The 27,925-nt window shown below is 40.6% G+C and overlaps 1 protein-coding gene across 1 annotated transcript in view; it reads right to left on the bottom strand.

Moving 5' to 3' along the window:
* The window catches only part of RTF1 (RTF1 homolog, Paf1/RNA polymerase II complex component), a 64,183-nt gene extending 43,705 nt beyond the window's left edge, over nt 1-20,478 (bottom strand). The window contains exons 1-2 of the mRNA XM_090270444.1: nt 20,227-20,478; nt 7,302-7,412 (exon numbers count right to left, since the gene is read on the bottom strand). Coding sequence (XP_090126570.1) covers nt 7,302-7,412; nt 20,227-20,478 — 363 coding nt within the window. The remainder of the gene's footprint in view (nt 1-7,301; nt 7,413-20,226) is intronic.
* Between the last annotated feature and the right edge of the window lie 7,447 nt (nt 20,479-27,925).

The following is a 27,925-nucleotide window of genomic DNA, read 5'->3' as shown; positions in this document are numbered from 1 at the left end:
TCCACTGTCAGTCAGGACTCATACACACTGATGTCCTGATGTCCTGCTTTCCCAAGCAGTCTACATGTACTCAGACCTACAAATAACAAGGGAAACATGTACATACATGTATAAACCTACTTTTGCCCCATCCTGTATGTAGTGAACAAAACCTAAAACAGAGACTGGAAGGAAGATATTCTCTTAATAAATTAAAAGAGATTAGTAGTTTGACTCTCACTGATATAACAGATTCTCTAATGGGCAGCAATAATCTAATGATACAAGGAGAGTTACTACTAAACAACCCTGTGCCAATCTGAGTGTGTGTGCGGGGTGGGGTGGGGAGTGTTATAAGCAGGTCCCTAATCTGGGAAGCCACTGACCTTCCTGGCACTCAGCCAAAACACAGGAAGAAACATGGAGTGCAGAGTAACTGCTCTGGATTTAGGTAACACTGAGATGCTGAGTACTTTGAGCATCCAGTAGGCAAAGAAACTTCAAGTCTTCACAGAGGATATCTCTAATGGGCAAGGAAGATCACATTCTAGGTCTTAGGACTCAGAAAAGAAATCACTGCAACCTATATACTTTGAAATGAATATATAAGTGAAAACAAATACTTTGAGGTAAGTAGAATTCAAGAAGAACATCTGAGCTAGTGATAAACTATACTGGGATTTGGGGTTAAAAGAACTGGAATACATACAGCCCAAGCCCTTAACCTGAGACTGTTTCCTTATCTGTAAAGTAGGATAAACAAGCCTTGACCACCCATTAGGACAGTGTGAGACTCAAAGAAGAAAGAATAAAAGAAGTTTAGAGTATGTCAGAAACCACTAAGTTCTATGTAAATGCATGTACTATTTTATAATCTGAAATACAGTAATCCAGATGATCCCTATGACCCCTTGGAGTTGTAAAGTTGTAAAATTCTATATGAACTGAGTGTTCTAGTACATCAAAGCAATTTTCAAAAAAGTCCTGTAGTCATTATTCTAGATCTTGACAGTGGCCAGGAAAGAGGTGTGTGAGAAGGGCATGGTTCCTGATTTAGAAGTTTCTTTCCCCCTGAAAGTAGAAAAGGGTCAGTTGAAGAGTAAATACAATTTAATGTCAGCCTAAAGAACATGAATTGCTTGGCCTTCTTTTCTACTACGCAATTAATCATACAAAGTACAAAGGACACTATTGTATTTTATAACCAAGCAATCACATATATTTAACTGGAAAACATAACTCAATCACAAAAATGTAGTCTGGTTATGGGGACAAAAACAAAAGTGAAACAGATGTAATACAAAAAAAAGTAAAATGTAATCAGTACTCCATTCCACTGCTTGGTAGGAAGTGTCAGAATATGTTGTAAACAAGTTTGAGCAAGTAGTCTATAAAATTACTTTATTTTTCCAAATTCTTGTGATGAAATTTTAATGGTACCTAGATAAATGAGGTGCTACTATGTGATTACCTACATAGCCAAGAATGAAGAAGTATGTAAAAATAAGGCTTAGAAGCAATCCAAATAGCTAACACGAAATTCAAGTACTAAAGAAGAATATTCCAACTTAAACTCTATGGGGTCCCCTAGTTTCCTGACCCCAGAGCAGATTGGATGCAGGAAGTTGGAAGTAGAGCAGATTACCAAAATGAGAACAATGGCCACTTCTCACCTACAGTAATGGAGAAAAAGAAAAGGTGTAACAAGCAGTACCACACAGCCCAACATTTTGGTAGTCATTATTTCATGGCATAAGAACTGCCATTCATAATCATGACTAAATCAATAAGAAAAACAACTGCATATATCATCTATCAAATGTAGTGGGCTTTATATTTAACCTTTCAAGAGTTTAGTTTCAGTACTGGGATAATTCACCCGTGCGGAACATGTTGCTCCGAAGGTACTATGTGTATGAAAACTTTACTAAGTCAATATATACACAGGAAAAGACTAGCTTAGCAGTGAAGATCTTTATCGGAAGCATGTGCTAATTATATATATCATCTGTATGGTAAAGCAATGACAAAATACTCTTGAATATCTAGGCCAATTTCCTAGAAAAGGTGTTACTAAATGGATTTATGAGTAAAAGTTATCTTTTTCAAAATGTTGTATTAATAAAAATATTGGAGCTAGCAAGAGACAACAGAGTGGGAAGTAGAAGTAAGTAGATCAAAGTGGGGAACCCAAAAGATGAGATGAGACAAAAGAAAAAGAGATGGAAGAAGCTTCAGAAAGAAATAGAAAAAATGGAATAGGGGAAAAGTAAGAAACCAGAGTCTTTGGAGCAGCATGTGCAGGTAAAAACGCAACCAGGAAGGCTGATGAAGGTCTTGGGGAAGAAGAAAGAAGTACGACATGTGAACTACAGGGCTGGGCCTAGTGCTTTTGTTTGTCAGAAATGTTGAAAACAAGATTATACATGAAGCTTAAAAAAAAAAAAATTCTCATTTAGGCAAAGGGTATCAACATAATTCAGCAGTTTTCTCACTATGTCTAATGTAGTTATACTCAATTTTGAGCAACAAAAAAGGGTTTTTGTGGTATCCAATGTGATTTTCACAGGTAAAAAGTAAAAATCTAGGCTTTCTTCTTATCTGTCTGCAGCTGTTTCTATATGATCCACCATGTTTCTAAAAAGGATTCTTAAGTACTTAATTTAGGACTCTATTTCTCCTAACAAATGGACTTTTTTGTTTTGGCCATTAAAAAAGAAACCCCATCTAGTGAGTGGGCCAAGGCTAGCACTCTTCTTCCTAACTTTGTTATTTTTCTTCCCTGCATTCTTTTTGCACCTTGTGGTGCTTTTCTTATCAAACACTTTCAGGGACAGGAAGTGACAGCACCAAAATGCCATAGCACAGTGTATGGCCTACCACTGAGGTGTGCTCTCCAATTTCCCAGGACTGGTCAAAGTAAACCTTAGAGAAAGAGTCCTAGTTCATATTTTCACATGTGCCCCAAATTACCATTGAGGATAATGCATTCACCAAAAATAATATATATTTGTTTTCATTAAACTTAGAATATTCCCCCTGTGAATATACTATAATGAAACATCTACTATTCCCTCCCTAATTGAACTTTATATTTAATGTCCAATGCGCCCACTTTTTCTGGATAAGAAACTTCCATAACTTTTAGGTAGGTATTTTCTTGCTCTAAAGTCAGTGCATGTTTCTCCTTATAAGAAAGCACCTGCTATCCTTCTCAGTTGTTCTTGATTGGTGTTCTGTCCTAGCAAGTCTGAGGGGAACCAACATACTTTTCCAACCTGTATTTATTGTTCACTAATGACAATTAACAATAAGAGAGGTGGGAAGGGAAAACGGTTGGGAGGTATATTTGAAAAAATTACAGAGTAGTGAGTGTCTGGTACAAGTAGGCTCCATCTGACTGAGAATTGCTTTAACAACCAAATTTCTAAAAGGCTAGTTTGTAAGTAATAAGGATAAAAAAGCCATAGCAGAAATGAGAGGACACAGCAAATTACCTCAGTACATAGTTTTTACCTACAAAGAGGTATGAATATCATTATGAGAGAGAAAAATAGGCAAGAACCTCATCTCAAACTTTGTATTCTAAGAGCCTCTCAGAAATTCCCTACCCAATCCAAAGTATCTCTATGGTAGCCATAAATCTAAGCTCATAGCAATACCACTGAATTCTCTGGTGGTTGGCAGGATTTTAATATATATATTTTCTTAATCTTTTCAGGCAATTTTGCTTAATTATCCAAAGTAATAAAATATTCACCCTAAGTCTGTGGTGTTCAGCTAGTGGTCTAGGCCAAAGAGTGATGATGCAGACTGAAGAACAAGTGCCTTTCAGGAGGGCCATGATATTGAGGCTGCTGTTCCCAGTGGGTTTGGGGGAAAGGCGATTGGAGTAGAGCTGCAAGAAACTTGCGGGCCTGGGAGACTGGGGGACTGGGATCTGAAGGCAGAGGCAGGAGCTAAGAACCTTGTGGGGGGAAAGTTACTTAAAAGTCTGAATGGAACTTGCCTGTCAGCTTTTTCTCTAATAAGTGCATAAGCAGTTGGGTAGCATTCTACGGTGAGGACTTTTAGACATGGTTAAGTAGCTGCAAGGAACCCTAAGCTGTAAAGGTTTTTATGGACTCTGGATGTACTCCAGCACAAGTTTTGGCTTCTGCTAATGCTGTGGAGGTGACACATATGCTGCTTCACTGACAGAGCAGCTAAAAAGGATAAAGGGAATCTCTACAGTAACTGCATACTTAGGACTCTGATTTAATGATAAAAATATAAAGAATGAAATACCTCACGTCCTGGCTGGTGTGGCTTAGTGGACGGAGTGCTGGCTTAAGAACCAAAGGGTTGCGGTTCGGTTCCTAGTCAGGACACATGCCTGGGTTACAGGCCTGGTCCCCAGTTGGGGGCATGCAAAAGACAACAAATTGATGTTTCTCTCACACATCAACGTTTCTCTCCTTCTCTTTCTCCCTCCCTTCCCTTCTCTCTAAAAATAAATAAATAAAACCTTAAAAAAGAAAAAGAAAAGAAAAGAAATACTTTACAGAGTAGTGCTTGTATCTTAAGGAACTGCAAAGACCATAAACATCTTACAGGTTATTCCAGACATACCACAGATTCAAATTTAATAGAATGTTGGTAGGCAAGGGGAAGAAACCCACAACAGCTGACTTCTGAAACATGAAAAATAAAAGTAGCTGATGTAGGAACAGTGGAAAAAGGAAATTATTCAAGATTTTCCTGTATTGTCTATGTATTTAAAAAAACAAAATGGAAAAACAAAACAAACTAGTTACTTCACAGAGCCCACTGCTTTTCTAACATTGAATTATTATCAATTTGAGAAGAATTAAGGCTCCTCCATTAAAAATAAACAGAACAAAAAATAAAACTCACATATTCACTACCTCTTGCTGTGAAAAGCAATTTTAGGTATGTTAAATTATTTAATATTAAGAGAACATTACTTCAGTCAATTATAATGCAATCATCCCTAATGTGCATACACAGGGCACTAGTAAATCTTGTTCTACCTGTCAATTAAGTGTCGTTATAATAAAAAACACCTTTTACTTTAGTGGAACTATAAAACAAAATAAATACATTGTTAAAGATATTTTCCTAGACAACAAAGTAAGAAATTAAACAGAAAGGTGATATCTGGCCTCTCTCCAAGAAATCAGAGTCATGTAACAATGGGAATATGTTCTGAGAAATGCATGGTTAGGTGACACTGTCATTGTGCGAACATCACAGAGCATTCTTACACAAACCTAGGTGGGATAGCCTACTACATACCTAGGCTATATGGTCTAGTCTATTGTTCTTAGGCTACAAACCTGTGCAGCACATTACTGTACTGACTACTACAGGCAATCGTAATATAGTGGTTAGAATTTGTGTATCTAAGCATATCTAAATACAAAAAAAGGTACAGTAAAAATATAGCATAAAAGATTAAAAAATGGTACATCTATACAGAGCACTTACCATGAATGGAGCTTGCAGTATTCCAAGTGGCTCTGGGTGAGGCAGTGGGTGAGTGATGAGTGGACGTGAAGGCCTAGGACATTACTGCACGCTACTGCAGACTTTGTAAACACTGTCCCACAAGCCTCCCCTGGTTCCTTCTGACAAGGTCAGAAACAGAACACCGAAGCTGTCAATGCTGCTCCATGAACAAGTAGGTGCACTGGATTGATTGGAAATATTGAGGAGAAACTGGCTGGGTAAGCACAGATCACCAAAATAGTGACTGTCAAGAAGGAATAAAAGGTGGCCTGAGAATAAGTAGGAATAAAAAATCAAGATGAAGACATAAAGGAAAATAGGAAACTGTCATAGCAATGTAGTTTTGGCTATTGCATAGTGGGGCAGTGGTCAGATGAAGGAACTTTGTGGCATTCATTTAAAATAGAGTGTATTTGCTGTGGCACAGTAACTCAATTGGTTAGAGTGCCATCCCGATACACCAAGTTGCAGGTTCAATCCCCAGTCTGGGCACATGCAGGAGTCAGTCAATGAATGCATGGGTGAGTACAACAAATCAATGTTGTTCTCTTTCCCTCTTCCTCTCTCTCTCTAAAATCAAATTTTAAAAAATGTTTTGTTTTTTTCTAAAGAGGATATTTAACATGGAGAGAGTATAGAACTGAAAACACAAAATTTGACTTTGGAAATTTGTTTTGGTTCCATTGACCCTATCTGGCACAAACGGCTATTTCTGGCAGTGAACTGATGGAAGAAATAAAACTTTTCTATGATTTACAGCATTACAACCTGAAAATATTTCCATAGTACAGCAACAGGCTGGCTCTACACCATCATAAAAAACTTTTACTGAAGTGGCAGTGACAATTAATACTTGTTAAGATAGTGCCAGAGGACCTGTATCCTTATACAGGATCTTAGCTCCTCAACAAAGAATTTACAGCAATGGCCGTGACTGGTGTGACTCAGCTGGCTGGGTGACGTCCTACAAAGCAAAGGGTCACTGGGCAACATCCCACAAAGCAAAGGGTCACCGGTTCAATTCCCAGTCATGGCACATGCCTGAGTTGCAGGTTCAGTCCCCAGGTTAAGGCATGTACAAGAGGCAACTGATCGATGTTTCTCTATTTCTCCCTCTCTTCTCCTCTAAAAGTAAATAAACAAAATCTATACAAAAAAATTTAATAAAATTTTTTTTAATTAAAAAAAAAAAGAATTTAGAGCAATGTACTCTAAAAACCACGAAGCTAGATTTAGGAGTGCTATTGTACCCTTGGAATATGTACTGCTGCAGAAAAGGCTCCTATGTGCTGACAGGTCAGTAGCTGATTGACTGAGATCTGTGCACTCAAAATTCAGGTGCTTTGAGCATGAGGGAGTTATTGTCAAGCCCCATAGACACTGCTCCTGACAGAGGAAAATAAAGTTCCTCCTGAACCATAGATCCTTCCATTTCTTACAAGAAAGCTTCTTGTCTTGCTCAAGTATTTCCCACTAAAATATGGCATTCTTGATAGAATTTATTTTTTAACAGGAAAATGGGATTAAAATGAAGAGGAAAAGAAAGACATGATGACTAACAAGTTTGCGCCCCTTCTTCTGCAGTAGGACTGAAAACAAAAGACTAAAAATCGTCCACAAATGTCCTTGCAGAGAGCAGTATATGGAACATGACAATTCAAGAGTTTTCCTTACACTTTTCTTTCCCTAAGAAGTTCTTGTAGGTCTTACGTTGTAGGTCTCAGTTTAAGAAAGAGAGGCCATCAGAATTCACTAACACAGGGACACTCAAATACCTGTCAGTCCCAGTGGCCTAGCTCCTCCACACCCACCTCATCATCACTGTCGGATGTCTCAGAGTCTGAGGAGGCTGCAGGCTGACTCACAGGTGGCTCCTTCTCCTCAGAGTCACTGCGTTTCCGCTTTGCCAGGGACAAGAGCTCCTATAGGGCAGAAGTAATCACATGAGTTTTGTTCAACAGAAAAGAAATATCCAGGAATAATACAATGCCCATCCTCCCCAGATCTCTCCTACCTCTTTGTGCTTTCAATTGAGGGCGACTTTTTATCACATGAACAGACCAACTACTAGTATTCCTAAGTGCTAAAAGAAATGTTTTCAAAATTGTCCCCTCCCTCTTAATGGCAAATATATGTCTGATATGGAAAAGTGAATATAAAACTGACCTGGAGGCTACTTCACCATTTTCTCTATAATCTACAGAAGTACTGATTCTAAGGAATATATACAATAAGAACCATGTTTACAAAGGTAATTTACTCACTGTTCCTACTGGTATAGCTAACCAATACTCTGAGCATCTTCTTACTATAATTCATAGTAAAACTGAGCATTTGTGGGACTGATTTAAATAAATGAACAAACTACAAGTTTTATTTTGAATGCTAAAGCCAGAAAAAATGTCCACCTCCAGTGGTTAATCCAGGGTCTGACAACAAGCTGCAAATGTGTTGACCCCTACATCAGAATCCTGGCGAAGTAGCTCAGTTGGTTAAAGCATCGTCCCAATATGCTGAGGTTGTGGGTTCAATCCCCAGTCAGGGCACATACAAGAATCAATGAATGCATAAATAAGTGAAACGACATATTGATGTTTCTCTTTCTTTCTCTCTTTCCCTCTTCTTCTCTCTAAAATCAATTTTAAAAAAAAGAATACTAATTTGACAACCCCAATATCCCCATTTAGCATCTCTGCTTTGTCCTGGTGATTTAACAGAGACTAATGAGGGAGCAATACACCATTAAGTCATGGCTACTACCAGGATTTGCTCTCTCACAGGTTCCCCTGTCTTGCTACTCCTCTCCAATCAGCCCAGTCACTTAAAAATGCAACAAAAGGATACTTGCTCTGGTTCTTGCTCTCTGTTAATATCACTACCAGTCCACAATATACTGTACTTACTAGATGCCAGATACTTTTCTAAGCATCTAACATTTAGTCTTCACAATAACCTTAAGGTAACTATCATCATACAGTATTCCCTCACTTGTCATAGGTATTATGTTCTAGACCACCCCATGATAGGTGAAAATCCATGAAGTAGGAACCTTACATTTATTTTAGTATTTATATATATTTTAAGGCTTTATAAACCCTTCCCACACACTTATAAACCGTTCCCAGTCCCTTATTAACCTTTCCCACACTTTTATAAACACTACTAATGTTCTTAAACATATTCTACACTCTTAAAACTACGTAACTTTAACAACATACATATACAGTACTGCAAAATCCCGCAATATAGCAAAAAATCCGCAATAAATAATTAAATATAATATTTTTAAAAAACCCGCGATACAGTGAGGTTGCGATAGGTGAACCACGATATAGAGAGGGGCTACTGTAATCCCCAATTTTTTCTTTTTCTTTCTTCTCTTTTAGGAACTAGGGTGGGCTCTGTCACTTAGAAACTGGATAAAATGGACCTCTATGTTTCCTTAATGTCTCAATTGTGTTGTGTTCCTCACAAAGTCTGATGAGAATTGAACTAACTGTGTATGTTGTATCCTCATAAACGTAGAGGACAGAGGGATATGACTACTGAAAAGTGGCCTGATGAAGACCCCAAGCATTACTTCCCAGAGCAAAGCAAGGATATGCAGCCAGTTATCTGGGTGCTCTAATTTTTTTTCTTGCCAACTACTTATTTGTTTGTTTGTTTATTTAAACGTAACCATTCCCATTTAAAGATAAAGAAACTAAAGATCAGGAGAGATTAAGTAACTTACCCATGGTAACACAGCTAGTACATGATAAAGTCAGGGTTAAAACCAGATAGATTCCTAGCTCCTAATTCAGGCACCTTTACTAGTCTAAAACATTTTTCCCTTCTGTCAAAAAGAGAAAAACACAACTAATAAATACGAATAGTATCATTCCTTGATGATGATGGTGCTAAACTATAGGTCAAGTGGAAAAGACAGATTTTAAAATAATAGATTGCTAAAAAGTATCATTTCCTTCTTCCAGTTTCTATTTTAGGAGTATATCCTCCTTGGCCAGAATGAGAAAATGACCTTCTCAGATTAACAGCTGGCATGCTCTCTTTCATAAGCAGTCATGAAATGCTCCTCTTCTCATTTCATTAGAGGGAGTGAGCACACCAACTTCCTGAAAAGGCTGAAGACAACACTCTACCTTTTCATACCAAAACAGCTAACTCCTATTAACCAAATGCAAATTACAGCAATATTTGTGTTTATGTTATCTTAAAAACTTGAGGTGTAACTGATATACAGTACATTTTATCCTTTCTTATGTACAGTTCTATGAGTTTAACAAATAGTTAAACCACCCCCACAACTAAGATATATGATAGTACCATCACTGCCCCCAATATTGCTGTAATTTGCATTTGGTCAATAGGAGTCACTGTTTTGTTATGAAAAAGTGAGTATTATTATTTTCAGCCTTTCCAGAAAGTCGGTGCTCTTCATATCCTTCCCCCCATCCCCTGGCAACCACAGGTCTACTGTCTGTCCCTATAGATATGCGTATCACAGAATATCATATAAATGAAATAATACAATATGTAGCTTTTTTAGTCTGGCTTCTTAATGTAATGCATTTGAGATTCATTCATGTTGTAACATGTATCAGTAGTTTACTCCTTTTTATTCTTAAGTAGTATTCTATTAAATGGATACTTTGTTTATCCATTTACCAGTTGAAAAACATTTGGGTTGTTTTCATTTTAGGGCAATTATATGTTCATATACAGGTTTTTGTATAAACATTTAAGTTTTTATTTCACTTTGGTAAATACCTATGAGTGGGATTGTTGGGTTATACAGTAATTTGTGTATGGTTTTAATTATTTTTTCCCATATTGCTCTAATGTAGATTTATAAGCTTTACAAAAATTCATGGTAAGTAATCTCCTATCCTGATCTTTGAGGTTCATGAATACACCAGAATTCTGTATAATGAGCTGATACCAACTCATTATAACAGGAATTTGGATATGCTATCAATCAAATTCTTCTCTGAAACATTAATTATTACATGCAGAAGACATGTATTAAAAGTTACTGTATCTAAAGTGTTGTTAGTACTGCCTTTCTGTTAAAGAGGTTCCACTCTATACTAAAAAACTAACAAATGGCTCTTAATTAACAAAAAACTGCATCTGATAGGTACAGTCCCTCCTCTTACACAACATTAAATACCATATTAACAATAATATGGAGACGGCAAAGACCTTAACATTGTGAACGTTGTGAATTGTGTAAGAAGTTACTGGGAGAACTCAGGGCAAAGCTACTCTTTACAGTTAAATCCTTTATATTCTATTGAGGGCTCATAAGTACAGCTGAACAGACCAATGTGCAATGGAAAGTTCTTTCCAACAATGTAAACATGAACAGACCATCAGATTTTCTAACTGTTGGGGCTGATTTATCCAATGCCTGTGCTCAAAAAAGCCAATCTAAAACTGATTCACGCACAGGGGGTGGGGGTCCATATACAGGTCTCTCCTTCCTGCCTGCTTCACTGTGCCACAATGGTTGAGATGATGCTTCTGTGTGTCCAGTGGCTCTCTCTCACCATCATTCCTGTATTTCATCTCACCCAATGAAAACCATTCTTATTTATCTCAGCATTTCTTGAGGAGAATGGTAGTGTGGAGTGCCAGCCTGGTATATCAAATTTAAGGTAAACTAAAGATCTGCTTAAAAGTAATGCCAATGCCTAACATACTATCGGTATGGCTATGCAGGATCTCATATCTGGCTTCTAGAACAGTTTAATTAACATTGCTTAAAAGACATATTTAACATTAAACTAGGCTGCCAAAAACTGAGACCCTATAATTAAGCAAGTCTAACCGCATTAAGGTACTGTTTATTAAAACAGTATTATCCTGGTTAAGATTCAAATCCTAACCCATCAATATGTGAAGACTCACACCTTAAGATTTAATTCCCCCACCCAACATTCATAAATAGTGTGCTTTCTGTGATGTCATGTCAGAATCAATTTATAACATAGCAACTTAGCTCCCTCTTAAAGAAAATTAAATCTCATCGCTTTAATTAAATCTCCTATGATCACATGTAAATGTGATACATATTCTAAACCCCAGAAACACAGAATAAAAGTCCATATGGACAAAGCTGAGGTTTTTATAGCCAATTAGCATGCTGAGCCCTTTTTTTAAAAATTGTTTTTCAATTACAGTTGTCCCATTTTCGCCCCATTGCTCCCCCGCACCCAGCCCACCCCTTCTGAGCTCTTTTTGACTTATTCTTTCCACAGCTATAACTAATGTAAGCAATTACTACCAGCTAGGAAGACCAAACACCCTAGTGTACTCAGGACTGTCTTGGTTTTAACACTGAAAGTCATGCATTCTGAGAAACTCTCAGTTCCAGGCAAACCGGGACAGTTGGTCACCCTACCACCAGTACCTACTATCTACCAAGTCCTGGATTGAGTCATGAAGAAAAGATAAACAGTCCTTGATGCATGGAATTTAAAATCAAGTAGTGGGGACATACAATAAACAAGTAAAAAAACAATTATATCTAGCAACAGTGCTAAGAAGGAAGTGAATCAAGTGAATGGAAAACCTATCTCTGACAGGGTAATCAGGGGAGGCTTCTCTGAGGCAGTGACATTTAGGCTGCAGCTAGAAACTTTGGGAGAGGGAAGAGGAGTGCAGTTTTTGGACAGAAGTCTCCAAAGAGAATACCTAAGGCTAACAATAGCTTGGGTTTAGTCAAATAATGGAAGGAGAGTCAATGTAAATGGAGCTGAGCAGGCAAGGGGGAGAATGGAATGAGGTAGATTAGAGGTAAGAAGAAACCAGATCATTCTGTGGTTTATCAAACAGGACCAGGAACCTGGCTTTTATCTGAAGGCAGTGGGGAGTCATCAAATGATTATTTATTTATTTTATCTTAAGTAATTTTATTGATTATATTGTTACAACAGTTCCAATTTTCTCCCCTTTGCTCCCCTCTGCCCAGCACCACCCCTCCCCCAGCAATCCCACCACCACCCCCAGTCCATGCCCATGGGTCGTACATACAAGTTCTCTGGCTTCACCCTTTCCTATATTATTCTTTAAAAAAAAAAATTAATTTTTTTAACAATAAAAAATAACAATCTCTCCCTCTCAGACTTAAGACCCTTTATAATCTTATAAAGGACAATGGGCGAAGATCTTGCGCTTCTCTAGCTGCTTCAAGCTGGACATGGTTGTCGTCCTACCTACCCTTAGGTCCAGAAATCCCTAATAAGAGTGGGGGTGTGGAGGGGAGGGTGGCCTTCCCGCATGGGGAAGGATCGTGCAGACTCCAGTTCAGTTGGCTGTCCCCAGACAACGGCATGCTTGGTTTAACAGGCTGGCATCCTTGTTGTATTCAGTCACATTGTGAAGTGGCCTTCTCTGTCTCTCTGTGGTTATAAGACTTCTCTCCAGCTATTGTTCAGTTGGTTATCCCAGATGATTTCTCCACAATTAAGTTGTAAATCCAGACTGGTCCTGGGAGGAGGTTAGTGTAGCTTCCAATTACTCCTCTGCCATCTTGGATCTCTCATCAAATGATTTTAAGCAGGGGACTAAACCATCCCCTTTTAAAAGAGCACTCTGACCCTGACCAGAGTGCTAAGTTGGTTGGATGTCATCCTGCAGACCAAAAGGTTGCGGGGCTCAATTCCTGGTTGGGGCACATGCCTGGGTTGCAGGTTTGGTCCCAAGTCGGGATGCGTGCAAAAGGTGACCAGTCGTTTCTCTCTCCCATTGATGTTTCTATCCTTCTCCCTCCCTTCCCCTCTCTCTAGAATCAATAACGGGGACAGGGGAGCACTCTGACTGACAGAGGAGACTAGAGGGGCCAGGGTGGAAGTGCAGAGAGAAGTCAGAAGGAATCCACATCAGTGTTATCAAAGTAGATGGTGACTTGGACAAGGTAAGTAACCACAAGAAGACTTAAGAAACGCTGAGGAAACAGTAGTAATTCACAGAGGTTTAAATTTGAGATGTTAATACTTAATAGTATTTTTAAAAATATTTTATTTATTTTTAGAGAGAGGGAAAGGGAAGGAGAAAGAAAGGGAGAGAAACGTCACTGTGTGGTTGCCTCTCACACGCCCCCAATTGGGGATCCAGCCCACAACCCAGGCATGTGCCCTGAATGGGAATTAAACCTGAACTGGCGACTCTTTGGTTTGCAGATAAGCAATCAATCCACTGAGGCACACCAGCCAGGGTAATACTTATTCTTTTATATCAAAATTGTCGGTAAAGGAACATGATTCCAAGAGTGGACATTGGTTAATTTCAAGAGTAAGGAACAGAACCATCCTGTAAGCATGTTTTTGTGACAGAGGGGCATTTTTGTTTTGTTGAAACTTTTTCAATAGGAATGTACTATTTTATAATTTAAAAAAAAATCAAAACAATGAACATATAAACAAGTCCTTTTTAAGTAATAATTCCAAAGTGGCAGTATAACAATCCTTTGCATTGGCACTAAATGTGGGAACTTTCCCTTCAAATTTCCAGCAAAGTATTTATAATTATAGATAAAATACTGAGTTATATTAATGCCCACAATTTTACAGAATTTAGAAAATAAAATCAGTTTTCAACCCATTCAAAATAAAAGGTACATAAAAGATATTTTTAAAAAAATATTTTATTTACTTATTTTTTAGAGAAAGAGGAAGAGAGGGAGAGAAACACCGATGTGAGAGAAACACATCTATCAGTTGCCTCTCACACGCCCCCAACTGGGGACCTGGCCTGCAACCCAGGCATGTGCCCTGACCAGGAATTGAACCAGTAACCTTTTAGTTTGCAGAACAATGCCCTGCTCACTGAACCACACTGGTCAGGGCCATAAAATTTTTTTAAAATTCTACTACTATTACTTGTTTTTACTTAGTTCCCTCTCCTAATATACTTTTTAACTACCGTAATGCACATTTCTATCCCTTAAAGAAAGGTACAGCAGAGGGGCTAGAGTAAGAACCCCCAAATTTACAATGTCCTTATCTCTATAGGTGATCCTATGGTAACCAGGTTAGAAAACTTGGTAAGTAGCATTTGCCAAGTAGCATGTGCTTATTCAACAAAGATTTATTAAGTGTCTACTTTGTGTCAGGCAGGCATTATTTTCAACTATCTACATGATATCTCCACCTGGATATCTCAGTTAACTCTACAAATGTTAAGACTGAACTCATGATCTTAACCTTTAAACCTAATCTTCCTCCAGAGTTCCCTGTCTCGTACCAGAGCCTCCTTGTCCTCACCTCAACATCCAATCAGTCAAGTCCTCACAGTTTTATATCCTGAATATTATGTCCAATCAAATCTACTTTCTGTTGTCTCTGTAACTATCATACCAATCTAAATCAGGCATTCATTTAACAAACATTGACAGGGTGTCAGCTGTATGCCAGGTATTGTTCTATGTGCAGGGATACGACAATGAACAAATAGCCTTGTCCTCCTAAAGTTTCCATTCTAGTGAAGCTTCTTGCACCTGGACTTTTCTGTCTGCCACCCAACTGGTGCCCTCTCTCCTGATTACTGTCTACATAGCAGCCTGGGCAAACTTTTTAAAAGGCAAATCTTAACACCTCTTCCAGTTTAAAAATCCTTCAGAATAAAGTCCAAAGTCCTTAACATTGCCACCAATGCCAGTGGCTTTAAACTTTTTAACCCCAGCACACTGTAAGATAAAATTATACCTCATGAACAGATATACATACATGTATATGTATAAACATGAAACACAAGTTTCACAAAGTAATATTATTATTAGGTCTGACACGCTTGATGTTTTCTATATGATTCAACTTCCTTTCTATTTCTAATGCTTGTTGTGATCCACTAAACTGGGTTTTCCATCCTCAAAGGGTCCAGATGGACTACTTCTGATTTATTTGTACCTCTCTCTCTCCAATTTCAATAACTGTGCTTCTTTCAGTTTCATTAAGGTGCTAGAGCCTTCCTGCCGTAATCTTTTTGTACATACTGGTCCCTCAGACATCAACACTCAACACTTCCTGTACTCGTCAGTCTCCTAACCTCCTTTTTCCTAATGCACATTCTAAGTCTCAGTTTAAGTATCACTCCTACCAGGAGAATATAGGATTCCTGGTCTTACTCTCACAGTATCCTGGTTCTTCCTTCATACATAGTCTATAGAGAAATGGCTCTCTGAGCAATGCTGCCCCTGCCCTCTCTCTCACCCTCTGACTCCCCTTCTTTTACCTCTCTCATGTAAACTCCTTGAAGATAGAACCTGCTTCCATTTTGTTCGCCAACAGCCCTAGTACCTAGCACTGCCCAAAACATTTGTTGAAAAACAAACAATCTCTGCCCTTGGGGAACTTACAGTCTAGGGAAGGGGCAATAAGTATACCAACAGAACCAGTGTCAAAAGATGGGTTTTGAATATTTCCTAAGAGCCTTTCTATTAAAGCTGCCATGGAACTCAGCCTTCCCAGTACTATTTCTAAAAAAAAAAAAAAAAAAAAAATTCTAGTGGAATTAAGAAATGAGTTACGCTCTGGCTAGTGTGGTTCAGTGGATTGAGCACTGGTCTGCGAACTGAAAGGTCACTGGTTCAATTCTGATTCCCATTCAGGATACATGCCCGGGTTGCAGAGGCCAGGTTTATCAATGTTTCTCTCCCTTTCTTTCTCGGTCCCTTCCCTTCTCTCTAAAAATAAATAAAAATAAAATCTTAAAAAGAGTTACATACAACATTATGACACAAATTAAAAACTTCACAAGTCAACACTGATACTTCTCACAAGTTCATCCTAGACTTTTGGTTAGAATGTCATCCAGATGCGCCAAGGTTGCTGGCCTGTGAACTGAAAGGTCACTGGTTCGATTTCCAGTCAGGGCACATGCCTGGGTTCTGGGCCAGGTCCCCAGTTGGGGGCGTGTGAAAGGGCAACCGATCCATGTATCTCTCACACATTGATGTTTCTCTCCCTCTCTTTAAAATAATAATAATAATAAATTAAACTGTGCTCTTGTGTAAAAAAGGACTATTAATGAGAAGCACAGCTTTTAAACTTCTCAACTTTAATGGAGAAGGTTTATGGAAGAACACTTTATAACACTGACATTTTTTTACATACAATGTCTAAAAATAATTTCTAGAAAATACTTTAGGAGACCTCTCAAAGACAAACTTAATTATTATTACTTTAAATAGGATGAGCAGAGAGAAACAGGACATGACAACTTAATCACTATTTTAAATATGAAAGGAAATTGTGAAATAAAGCATGCCAGTATGCATGTAAGCTCAATTTTATTTTTCTTGAGAAAAGCAAAGTAAAGCTTTTTATAAATGTTGTATTGATCTGAATAGAGAATTCTGATTTCTTTATTACCTTGGACACTTCCATTTCTAGGACCCACTGCATAAATATTATTCCATAAAAAGTGACACACACACAGAAGTGACACAATTCTCTCCATGGAGGCACATGATGGGGTAAAAAGCCTAGATTTGCCTCAAATTCTGTTGTGTTTTTTTTTCTCCAAGAGGCACCAAAGGTAAATATCCTCATGATTTGCAGTTTTTAAATGTTGAAGAAAGGGTGTGGCCAACATAAAAAGTAAGGTCACTATCAAGTCACATGTTAAAAAGGAATCCTTCAAATTTCCTAAGTTTTGAGTTTGAAAAAGCACTGAAATTTAATACAAATTTAAACAACTCTGACTCAGTTACTACATACCTCTTATCATCAAGAAGAATGGCAAAAAAGAAACAGGCGGCAATAAAAAGCTTCCCAACAATTCAAATAGCCTAACATCTCTATTAAGTTCCTTCAGTTATACCTCTATACACTCTGACCAAGACAGAAATTATTTCTCTCCCAAACTACTTAAGAGGGTCTTACTAAAGAGATTAACTTACATACAGACAGTGATCTAAATCATTAACATAAATATGTACCTGGACTGTACCTGGTAAAAATACAGAGTCCAGGGCTCTATCCCTTGAGGGTCTGTCTGATTTAGTAGGTCTGGAATGGGAGCCCCTGTAAAGTATATTTTAAATAAGCAAGCCAGGCGGCTTCTGACACAGGTTGTCCTTCTCCCACCACCACAAAAAACAACACAGAAGGCCCACCTGCCTCACCTTCGGTAAGGACTAAGCTGGAGATAATATTTCTGACATAAGGGCTTATAGAGTCCCATCTGGAAAACTCAAGGACAAAGGACCTCCTAACTGTGCTTCACTATCACACTAGACACTCAGAGATTTGTCATGGTTTGTTCTTTTCCACAAGGACAATATATGAGACAGCAAATATGATGTTATAACCCCAGTGAAGACCTAGAACTAGATGGAGCAGCCCAAGGCATCTTGGTTAGGGGAGGCCCAGAATGAATTAGTTTTGTTCTGAGGATTCTTAAAGAACCCCACAGCAAGTTGACTTTGAACTTCTTCTGTCCAGTCTCTGTTGAAAACTTCTAGAGGGCAGAGATCTTTCTCTGATTCCTCTGACAGCCTGGCACAGTGCTGAACAGTGAGACTAAAGGCACTGGTGCCTCTGTTAGGATGTGCAGGGAAAAGAAATTCTGATCTGGTTCCCATCTGATAAAAGAATGCCAATGAATGGTTGAAGAGAAGGAAGCTGAAATTGCTGTTAAAATGTATTAGGTATTACTTACACATCTCATGCTAATTTCTTTTTACAGATAGTTGGGTTTAAAATTGCAATCCTCTCCAGTTCCTACTCCAGAAAAGTTGTGTGAAGATATGTCTACCACAAAAGGAAGCTCTCAACTCATTCCATTTGTCAGATTCTGTGGAAAATCACTAAGGACAGAACAAGTTGCTTAGTTCATTCATCATCTGAACAGATGTCTTGAGAGTGCCTTCCCAAGGAAGCCCCTTCCTAAACTATTCAATGTACTTTAGAAACACGAATTGTAGCAATATGGAAAATGACTATGAAACATTCTCATTTGGCAATATGAAAACTTAAAAGATTAATAGAGTAAGTCGGTACAGTGAAAAGAATATATGTCTTGTTGTTATGCAGATTTGGGTTTAAATTCCAACTCTACCACTTAAAAGTTGTATAGATCTTGGTAAATTACTTATTCAATCTCCATTTTCCTCATATGTAAAACAGAAAATGATATCAACTTCACCATAATTTGAAAACCTGACAATGTAAAAACACCTAATTAAGGTGACTAGTTCACTTTAGGCACTATGCAAATGGTAGCTGATGTTATTGGATATATCTACATTTCTAGGTTGGATAATAGTAAAAAAATTAAGAAGGGTTCTAACTCTCTTAAGTGTTAATCTAAAATTATCAACCAAACTTTTACAGTCAAGAATATATATTTTTTATATTTTTGTAAATGTCAGGAGTCTTTCAGTGAGAACATTTTCAACTTACCTTTCAATTCCTATCCCAAAACAGCTGATAGTTCTCCATAGTCCCCATAACTTCCTCACTCCCATTCCACCATTTTCAAAACAGCCCTCTTTTCTACAACGTATCTCAAGACCCTCTTCTTAAAGCCCTCCCATTTCATGCCCTAATATTTTAGTCCTGATACCTCTGGCCTAATACAAAGGGCCTGCACAAAACCATTTGTACAAAAGCTTTTGCAAGTGCTTATACCAATATTCTTACAAATACCTGATCCTTACAATAGCCCAATTAGATATACAAGGCTAAAGTTTCATCTAGACTTTGCAGTTAATGACCAAAGATACATAGCTAGAAAACAGAATAGCCCAGCCTAGAACACGAATGATCAGATTCCAAGTTCAGTACTACGTCCTACTCAACTTATAAAGCTACTACTTCTTGCATATTCTTTATATCATATGTTCACAAAACATGTGGGGAAACCCTCTTTGTATCTCCTGGTATCACTACATCACTGCTACAAAGGAGATTCCTCCCTACAATATCGTCTAGAGTGTATAAATAGTTCAAGCAACCCCAAGACACTAAGACCAAAAGTTACTTTCAATAGTTCCTGCACAATCTTCAAGTAAGAAAGAATTCTGGGATGCTGCATGAAAACGGCCAGGAGGCCTCAGCAACTGTCTCTCGATGCCGCCCTTCATTTCTCCACTTCTGCCCTCTTTCCTCCTTCTAAGAGTTTTCTTCAATCTGACATCTCATCAGGGTCCCTTCTCAAGCAAATAGATTCCTGCACGCAGCTAAGTCTTCCTCGCCAAGCACAGGAGCGGTTCTCTGGGACATTTATAAACGTCTCTCCTCTGTCCACACCCCTTGTCTTAAAAACTTCATCTCCCAGAGCCCGCACCTTCTTGGCCACCTCAAACCCCAAAGCCCCATGCTCACCCCTTGCACCTCCTCCAAAACCTCCTAGCCTCCAGGGTTGGCGGACGATACTTCCTATCTCTCCTGGCCCGGATCGCCTGGCCTGCAGCCCGCCGCCCCAATCTGGCTCCAACAGATCACGGACCCCTCCGGTCCCCCGAGGCCGAGGCCCGCCAGCCTGGTCCCTGCCCCGCCTCCCCGTCCAAGGCGCCAAGTCCTCGGGGCTCCGTCTCCAGGCCCCAGTCAGACTCCGAGGGCCCCGGGAGCCGCGGGGAGGACAGGAAGGAGACGGCAGCGGCGTTCAGGACACGGGGCCGGCCGGGCGCTGGGGACAGGAGGCCCGGGGCCCGACCGGCTCCCGGCTCCGTGGCCCGGACTCAGCCCTCCCGCTCCGCCAACCCGCGCCTCCGCGGCCTGCCCTCACCTGATCCAGGTTCTCATCGCTACCGCTGTCCGTGTCCGAGTCGATCACAACGCGGCCTTTCCGCTTCTTTACCATGGTGGTCCCCCGGCTCCCACGCCGGACGCCACCCGGACTTCCAGCTAGCCCGCCTGCCAGTGGGACCGCCACGGTCACTGTCGCTGCCGCCGCCGCCGCCGCCGCTGCCGCTGCCGCTGCCGCCGCCGCCGCCGCCGCCGCCGCTGCCGCTCGACCCACACAAAGGCGACCGCGCATGCGCGCTCCGCTCCGCCCCTGGCCCCGCCCCCGCTCGATGCACGCCGTTCGTCTGCGCTCGGCGCCCCGCCCTACCCTGCTCCCGACGTAGCGTGCGAGGCGGGGCCCGGCATAGAGCTCTGTTCCCGGCAGTGGGTTACTTTCCCTTTCCCTACGCGTGCCCCTGGATGGCTTGGGTGTGTTTCCGCCGCGGGGCCGAAGCATGGTGTACTGTCTACCTGTTGTGGACTGGAGCTGCAAGCATCTGGGTTTTCTCTAAGGAGGCTTTCAACTGTCCTACACTGATGAAGTGTCGAGGGCGACGTCAAGTACTGCTCTCCTGGAAGACACAAGTCTCCTGGACTACGCCGAGGCACCCGTTGGGGGAATGAAGCTTTCTCACCTAGGTTGTGCAAATGACAGCTGAGCTGGGACCTAGAGGATGCATCTCAGTTACCCAAAAGAAAAGTAGAGGGAAAGGTGTTCTGAGCAGAGAACCGCGTCGCAAAAGCTGCGATAATAGAAAAAGTTGGGTACAGGGAACTAAAAGTTCATTATAGCTGACCAGAAGGCATGGAGGGAAAGGCTGCGACGGGACCCAGCGGCCACATCATTTAGAGCCTAATAAGCTATATTAGGAAGTATTGAAAGATTTAAAACTGAAGAACATTATTAGATTTGTATTTTTGAAAGATTACCCTGCCTGCAATGTGGTGAATGCATTAGAAGGGAGGGAGACTTAAGGGCAGGGAGACCATTTAGGCTGTTGGTATCATTTTAGCAAGAGATAATGGTTTCCTGAACGAAGGAAGAGGCAGTAGAAATGAAGGGATAATTTGGAAGGTAGAATTACCGGGACTTGAAGATTAGTTGGGAGAGGGGTAAGGTGAAATCCCAGATATAATGATGCTCAGATTCTGGCATAGGAAGCTGGTGGTCAGTGGGCCCTTCATCGAGATAGGAACACATGTGGGAGGAGATTTGGTAACTGACGTATGTGGGAAATAAGTTCAGTTTTGTGCCTGTTGAGTTTGAGATCAGCTGATAAGAATGGCAGCACCAGAAGTGATTTGGTATGTAGGGTCGGAAGCATAAGCAATGACAACTTGAAACTGTTCTCAAAACTTTTTCGAGTCCTTGAACTCATCTGGTAGTGATCTTGCGAGTTAGGCCCCAGACTCCCCTAGGCATTATTGGGCAGAGGCAGGCTGATGCGTCCCTGGTCTCTGGCTCTCTTTCTAAATTTTATGTTTTCCAGTAGGTTTACAACGTAAATCACAAGTGTGCATGCCCTAAAATAGTATTGTAATAAATAAAATATATATAGAGGTATCCTTGGAATCAGACACATACCTAGATGTTTAATTTGCTGCCAGTTAGCTTGAAAAGGTGTTCAGCATTCAGGCAGAGAAAACAAGTACCCAATTACCGCTTTGCTCCAAAGGAGTTTTTCGAGGATGTAAACCCTAGACTTCTCTCCCACAACATATCATTGGAAGTGAGACCATGGCCAAGATGATGCAAAATGACCAGGTCAGCTCTTCCATTTCTAGCCACGCTGAAGTCTGGTGCCCTTCTGCAAGGTGGGGTCCTCCTTTTGGTGACCCAACGATCTCTTTCGTAATTAATGGGTTCAGGGTCTAAAAACTGGCTCAGATCTGAAAGTGGGAAAAGGATGGTCACTTTTTATTGGGGCAACGGTCCTTAGCCCTCTGGTCACCCAACATTGATTTCTTCTGATTGAAAGTTGAAGAGTACTCTTTGGCTGCCCATCTATGTTTGCCCTCAGGGATGCTGTGTTCTGTTGGGCATTTCCATAATTCTCTGCGGGTCAGGCCTCCTTGGCTATAACTCTGACCTTTCTACTCACAATAATTGCATCTACCTGGCTTCTGGCAGTTAAGTGCTGCCACCTGTCTAACAGCCTCCTGTTTCAAGATCCTATCACCCCATTGCTGTTAACCTAGTTTTATAACAGCCTCTCCTACTGTCAGCCTCTCTACTGAACTTATAGTGATGCTGGTGCACCTCTTACCATCCCATTCCTTATGGCCTTGGTAAATGGAGTATCCTCTTGGTCTTTCCATGGAACATAATCATTTGCTGGGATTTCCAACCTTATGTTGTACATCCACTTTGTTTGTGCTCACTTCTCATCTTTTAAGTCCCTTCCTACACCTTGTGTTTTTGAAATTCTAGCTTTTTTTTTTTTTTAACCTTATGTGGGCTCTAGAGTTTTCCATGCTTCTCAGGATCATTCTAATAGTAAATTTGCACCATTTCCTGGGGTCCTTGGCAGGGTGATAAGTTCTGTATCTCAGGAGAGTGCTTCCAAATCCATAACTTTCTCTAATCCAGTTTTACATTCCAGTCCCCTTGATCAAGCATCCTCAGAGTCCAGTGTCTAGCTACTCTCCCAACCTTTGCCATTACATGCTTAGCTAGTTCTTGTATCTCCTTTGGGGTATAGTTCCTTTCCTCCCTTATCAGGTCCAATATGTCCCCCACTGGGTTATGTAGTATTTAATGTAGTAAAATAACTAGGCCTAGTGTTCCAGGAGGGAAGTAAGGGCAGATATTGAGGGGGACACATGTGGTTTTACAGGGTACAGGCCTCTTCACTGTTTAATAGCAAGAGGGGATTGCTGGATGGTGAGCCATTCCTTTTAAGTTTAGAGGATTCAGGAGAGTGAGAATTAAGATCGTCAGTGGCAACAATCACATACCCCCTTCCCAAAGTCATGATCCCATTGCTAGGGCCTTGGCCTTGGCTTAGCTGACCTGCCTGGCTTGGGAGTATAACTTTATTAAAATTCAGACTACTCTGCTGATTATCCTGGGCCTCAGCTTTCCCTGCCCACCCACTGCAGGTGTTGAAGTCCTCTTCATATGCTATTAAGGAGGCCCCCTGGCTTTCACACTTGACTTTCAATAACAGTGACCCAATTCCATGTTATAGTTACTATGCCCCTGCAATGTTTTTAAAATGCCTGATACACCCCACCAGCTAGTACATTCCCTTCCACCAGCATACTATCCCTATTTACCAACAATGAAATATTTAACAATTAGACCACCAGATCTTCATTGCCTGCTGTGTGGTGAGTAACTCAGTTTCTAAACAGTATTTTATTGCCTCTTTCTTGGACCACTCTTAGCACCAACTGTTGCAGATTGGGTTCTCCAAGAAGGAGATTCTGAGATGGAGTTCAGAGTGCAGGATGCTTATCAGGGAGTGTCCCTGGTGTCATCAACTGTGGAAGGGAGGGAAAGTGTGAGATGTTGAACTGCAGAGTGTGCCTCACTACACTGATCACATGGGCACCCTGAAGTTAAAATAGATGATCTGAGTTGTGTTCATTGGGCTGAAGTGGCTAGACCTTTATAGCCCTGCCTCAGTAAGTCATTAGGTGGAGGCCTTCTGGGAATACTGTGACCCTGGGCAAGGGGTCTCTCTGCAGCCTAGCTAGAGGCTGAAGTATCTTAAGAGCTAAAGGCCATCAGCTGGGTCAGCAGATCCTTCCTTCCTGAATGGCACATCTCTGTGTCCATCCAGAAACTGAAGCACAGTGAGGTTCCTAAGGTCACACAGTGGGTAAGTAATGGAGCAAGTGTGATTCCAAAGTGGTGTACCTCTGCCTAGTCTGGTAGGCATGCAGCTACAGCCTGCTTATCCAAAGCAGTCAGGGCCAGACCACTGAAAATAACTTTAGTGTAAAGCAGGTAGAGGAACAAGATTGTAAAAGTGGTCTAGACAGGACACAGAAGTCGAAACACAGTACCCAGAAGGGGGACTGGGAAAAGAAACATTTTCTAGTACGTCTCCAGTGCTGCAGGAGAGGGGCCTTGAGCACCTGGCATGCCCTGTCCATCACCCTGGCTACATCTCCTGGGAGCCTGGGAGTGGATAATATGCCACTTCCACAGTTTGGAGAAAATAGCACTTCACTGCCTCAAAATTCATCTCATTGAAGCTCCTGTTCTCCAAGCAGTCCCCTAATCCAAGAAGGTTTTCCCTCCTGGAAAGACACTATTGTTTTGCTGAAACAAATATTCTGGCAAACATCCTTCTTATGGTAAATTATTGGTCAATCCTATAAATCACTCCCTCTGCCTTTGGTTAGTAGGAACTGGTTTGTCAGAGTCTGATCACTTTTCAAGAATGAACTGAACAGCCTGACTTTGAAAAGAGAGAAGAAATAGGCTGGAGACTGAGTTCATATTCCCCTCAGCATAATACCATAATTTTCTTGTATGGCCCTTCTTCTTTGTCACCCTGTTTAAAAAAATTTTTTTTTAAATTTATTTTAGAGAGCGGAGAAGGGAGGGAGAAAGAGAAGGCAAGACACATCAATGTGTGGTTGCCTCTCATGTGCCCCCAACTGGGGACCTGGCCTGCAACCCAGGAATATACCCTGATTGGGAATCGAACCGGCGCTCAAACCACTGAGCCACACCAGGGCTCTTTTTCTTACTTCTCTGCTTTGGACTGGGTGACTCAACCTAAAATCATCCCCTAATGCCCATTGTATAAATGGAATAATATTTTTCTACCCACTATTCTTATGTACTTTTGTGGTTCCTACTACTAGAAGGTAGCATGGCATGGTCAAACGCCTTTGCTACACTATGCTTTTTTTTTCTTCCAGATTTTATTTACTTATTTTTAGAGAGAGGGAAAGGGAACATCAATGTGTGCAAGATACATTAATCTGTTGCAGTTGCCTCTTGCACACCCCCAACTGGGGACACAGCTTGCAACCCAGGCATGTGCCCTGACTGGGAATTGAACCAGTGACCTTCAAGTTCGAATGCTGGCCCTCAATCCACTCAGCCACACCAACCAGGGCTATGATTCTTCCTTCTTCCTCTTCCTCTTCTTCTTTTTCCTCCTCTTCCTCTTCCTCCTCTTCCTCTTCTTCCTCTTCCCCTTCCTCTTCCTCTTCTCCTTCCTCTTCTCCTTCCCCTTCCACTTCTCCTTCTTCTTCTTCTCCTCCTCCTTCTTCTCCCTCTTCTCCCTCTTCTCCTTCTTCTCCTTCTCCTCCTCCTCTTCCTCCTCCTCCTCCTCCTCCTCTTTCTTCTTCTTTTAAAGAGGATTAAACATAAGAGTAAAAAGAGGAAAGAAGGAAAAATGAAATTAAAAGGAGAGGAAGAAGACAAACTCCTGCTGTGTTGAAGGCAGAGCTTAAAGCTAGAGTTTCTTTTGATGTCTTCTCTAGGCTGTTCCTTTATTCATCCAATAAACGTTTTTTGGACACCAGTAAAGGCCACACATGTTTCTAGTTTCTGTTCCTTTGAGTAAAGTGTAATTTGGAAAGTTGGGATAAGGTTAGACATGTTCCGGTCACCCCCAGCTCTTTTAAATTTGTTTTTTAGAGTACAAAATTAATATATGTCTATTATAAATAAGAAACTCAAATAGATAAAAAGAAAGCCCTCACTCCCTTTCTCTCTCAATCTCATTCCCCAGTAATAACTCCTATGACCAGTTTGGTGTGCATTGTTCCAGACCTTTTGGGGAACATGTGCAAACACACCCAAAAACAGGATTGTGTAACATGTATTAGCCTGTAAGGTAGCCTCTCTCAGCAGTGTTAGACTGACTTAACTCAAGCCAACGTTGCCCAAGGGAGCCTGAGAAAGCACTGTGTGTAACCGGTAATATCTACCACCATAGGCCTGAGCTCTATGACTAAATTGTACATGTTGAATTCGTATTAAATGGGAAACACAGGGCCCTGACCAGTGTGGCTCAGTTGGTTGGAGTGTTGTCCCATAAAGAGAAAGGTTGTTGGTTTGATTCCCAGTCTGGGCACATGCTTAGGTTGCGGTTTCCTCCTGGTCAGGGTCGTATGAGAGACAACTGGTCAATGTTTCTCTCTCATATCGATGTTTCTCTCCCTCCCTTCCCCTATTTCTAAAAATAAATAAATAAGATCTCTTTAAAAATAAATGGGAAACATGGGGTTCCTTGTATTTATTGCTTCTTCCTTGTAAGCAGGAACTATTTTGAAAATGTTGAAAGGTAAGCCTTCTCTCTGGCACCCATGGTTTATAACCTCAGCACATATAACAGATGCTGGATGCTGTCTATACACACATACTCTGAAGTATTCTTTCTAGTCAAAAAGTACTCAGGCCCTGGCTGGGTGGCTTAGTTGGTTGGAGCATCGTCCCATACAGCAAAAAAAGGTTATTCCCATCGGAGAGCATACAGGAGGCAACCAATTGATGTTTCTCTCCCTCTCTCTCTCCCTTCAGCTCTAAAATCAAAAAATATATCCTCAGGTAAGGATTAAAAGATGTTTTAAAAAATACAAGTACTCAAGAAAAAGCACATCAGAATGCCAGGGAGTGAAAGGGATGTTGCCATAGGGATAACCTTATACCTTTTGTTTTGTTTTGTTTTTAAATTATTTATTTATTTGTTTATTTATTTTTAGAGAGGGGGAAAGGAGGAAGAGAAGGAGAGAAACATCACTGTGTCGTTGCCTCTCACGCGCGCCCCCAACTGGGGACCTGACGTGCAACCTAGTCATGTGCCCTGACTGGGAATTGAACCAGTGACACTTGGCTTGCAGGCCGACGCTCAATCCACTGAGCCACAGCAGCCAGGGCTAACCTTACTTATATCTTTACATTTATTTTTATGTTAACTTATTTGCCAACTTTGATATTTGAGTGTGAATAATTACTCATTATCTGAGACATATATCACAATTGATTGTAATATACTTCGAGCCACTGACACAAGTGAATCTCATAATTTAAATTATTACTTTATCAAAAGCCAATCTCAGGACTTATTTAGCAGTACAGGATTCCCTGATTTACACATTCATGTGTCAGACATTCAGTTGACCACCTGTCCTGTGCCAGGCACTGAACCAGGTGCTAAAAAAACAAAGGTGAACAAGACTCCATCCCTGTTTACAACCTAATACAATGGTTCTTGAGCTTTACTGAGGAGCACCTAAGAGCTTGTTAAAATGCAAAGTCTGATTCAGCAGGTGAGGAATTTGTATTTTTAACAGATACCTGTAGTAATTCCTCAAGTGTATGGGATGGTCTCATTTTGAAAAACACTAGTCTGGACACAGAGAGATGCTCAAAAATCACATAAGGGTTCGGGGTCGGGAGCTTTTTTCTATGCCTGATGTTTCCTGAAATAAGACTGACAGCTGTCAGGGAGAAGGGGGGAGTGAATGAAAGAACATATATGTGTAACCCATGGACACAGACAACAGTGTGGTGATGGCCAGAGGGAAGGGGAGGCCAGAGCTGGGTGGAGATGGGCAAAGTCAGGGTGGGGGAATGGGGACATCTGTAATAGTGTCAACAATAAAATAAAGTAAAAAATAAATAAATGTATTTTTAAAAAATCATGTAAAGGGTCCTGGATGAAGGACTTTTTTCTATGCCTGATGTTTCCTGAAATAAGCAGTACATGCATATGTTAACAAAGTAT

This window comes from Furipterus horrens, unplaced genomic scaffold, assembly GCF_987537825.1.
Source record: "Furipterus horrens unplaced genomic scaffold, mFurHor1.1.pri manual_scaffold_3, whole genome shotgun sequence".
Lineage (NCBI taxonomy): Eukaryota > Metazoa > Chordata > Mammalia > Chiroptera > Furipteridae > Furipterus > Furipterus horrens.
This window is presented reverse-complemented; position numbering and strand designations above follow the sequence as displayed.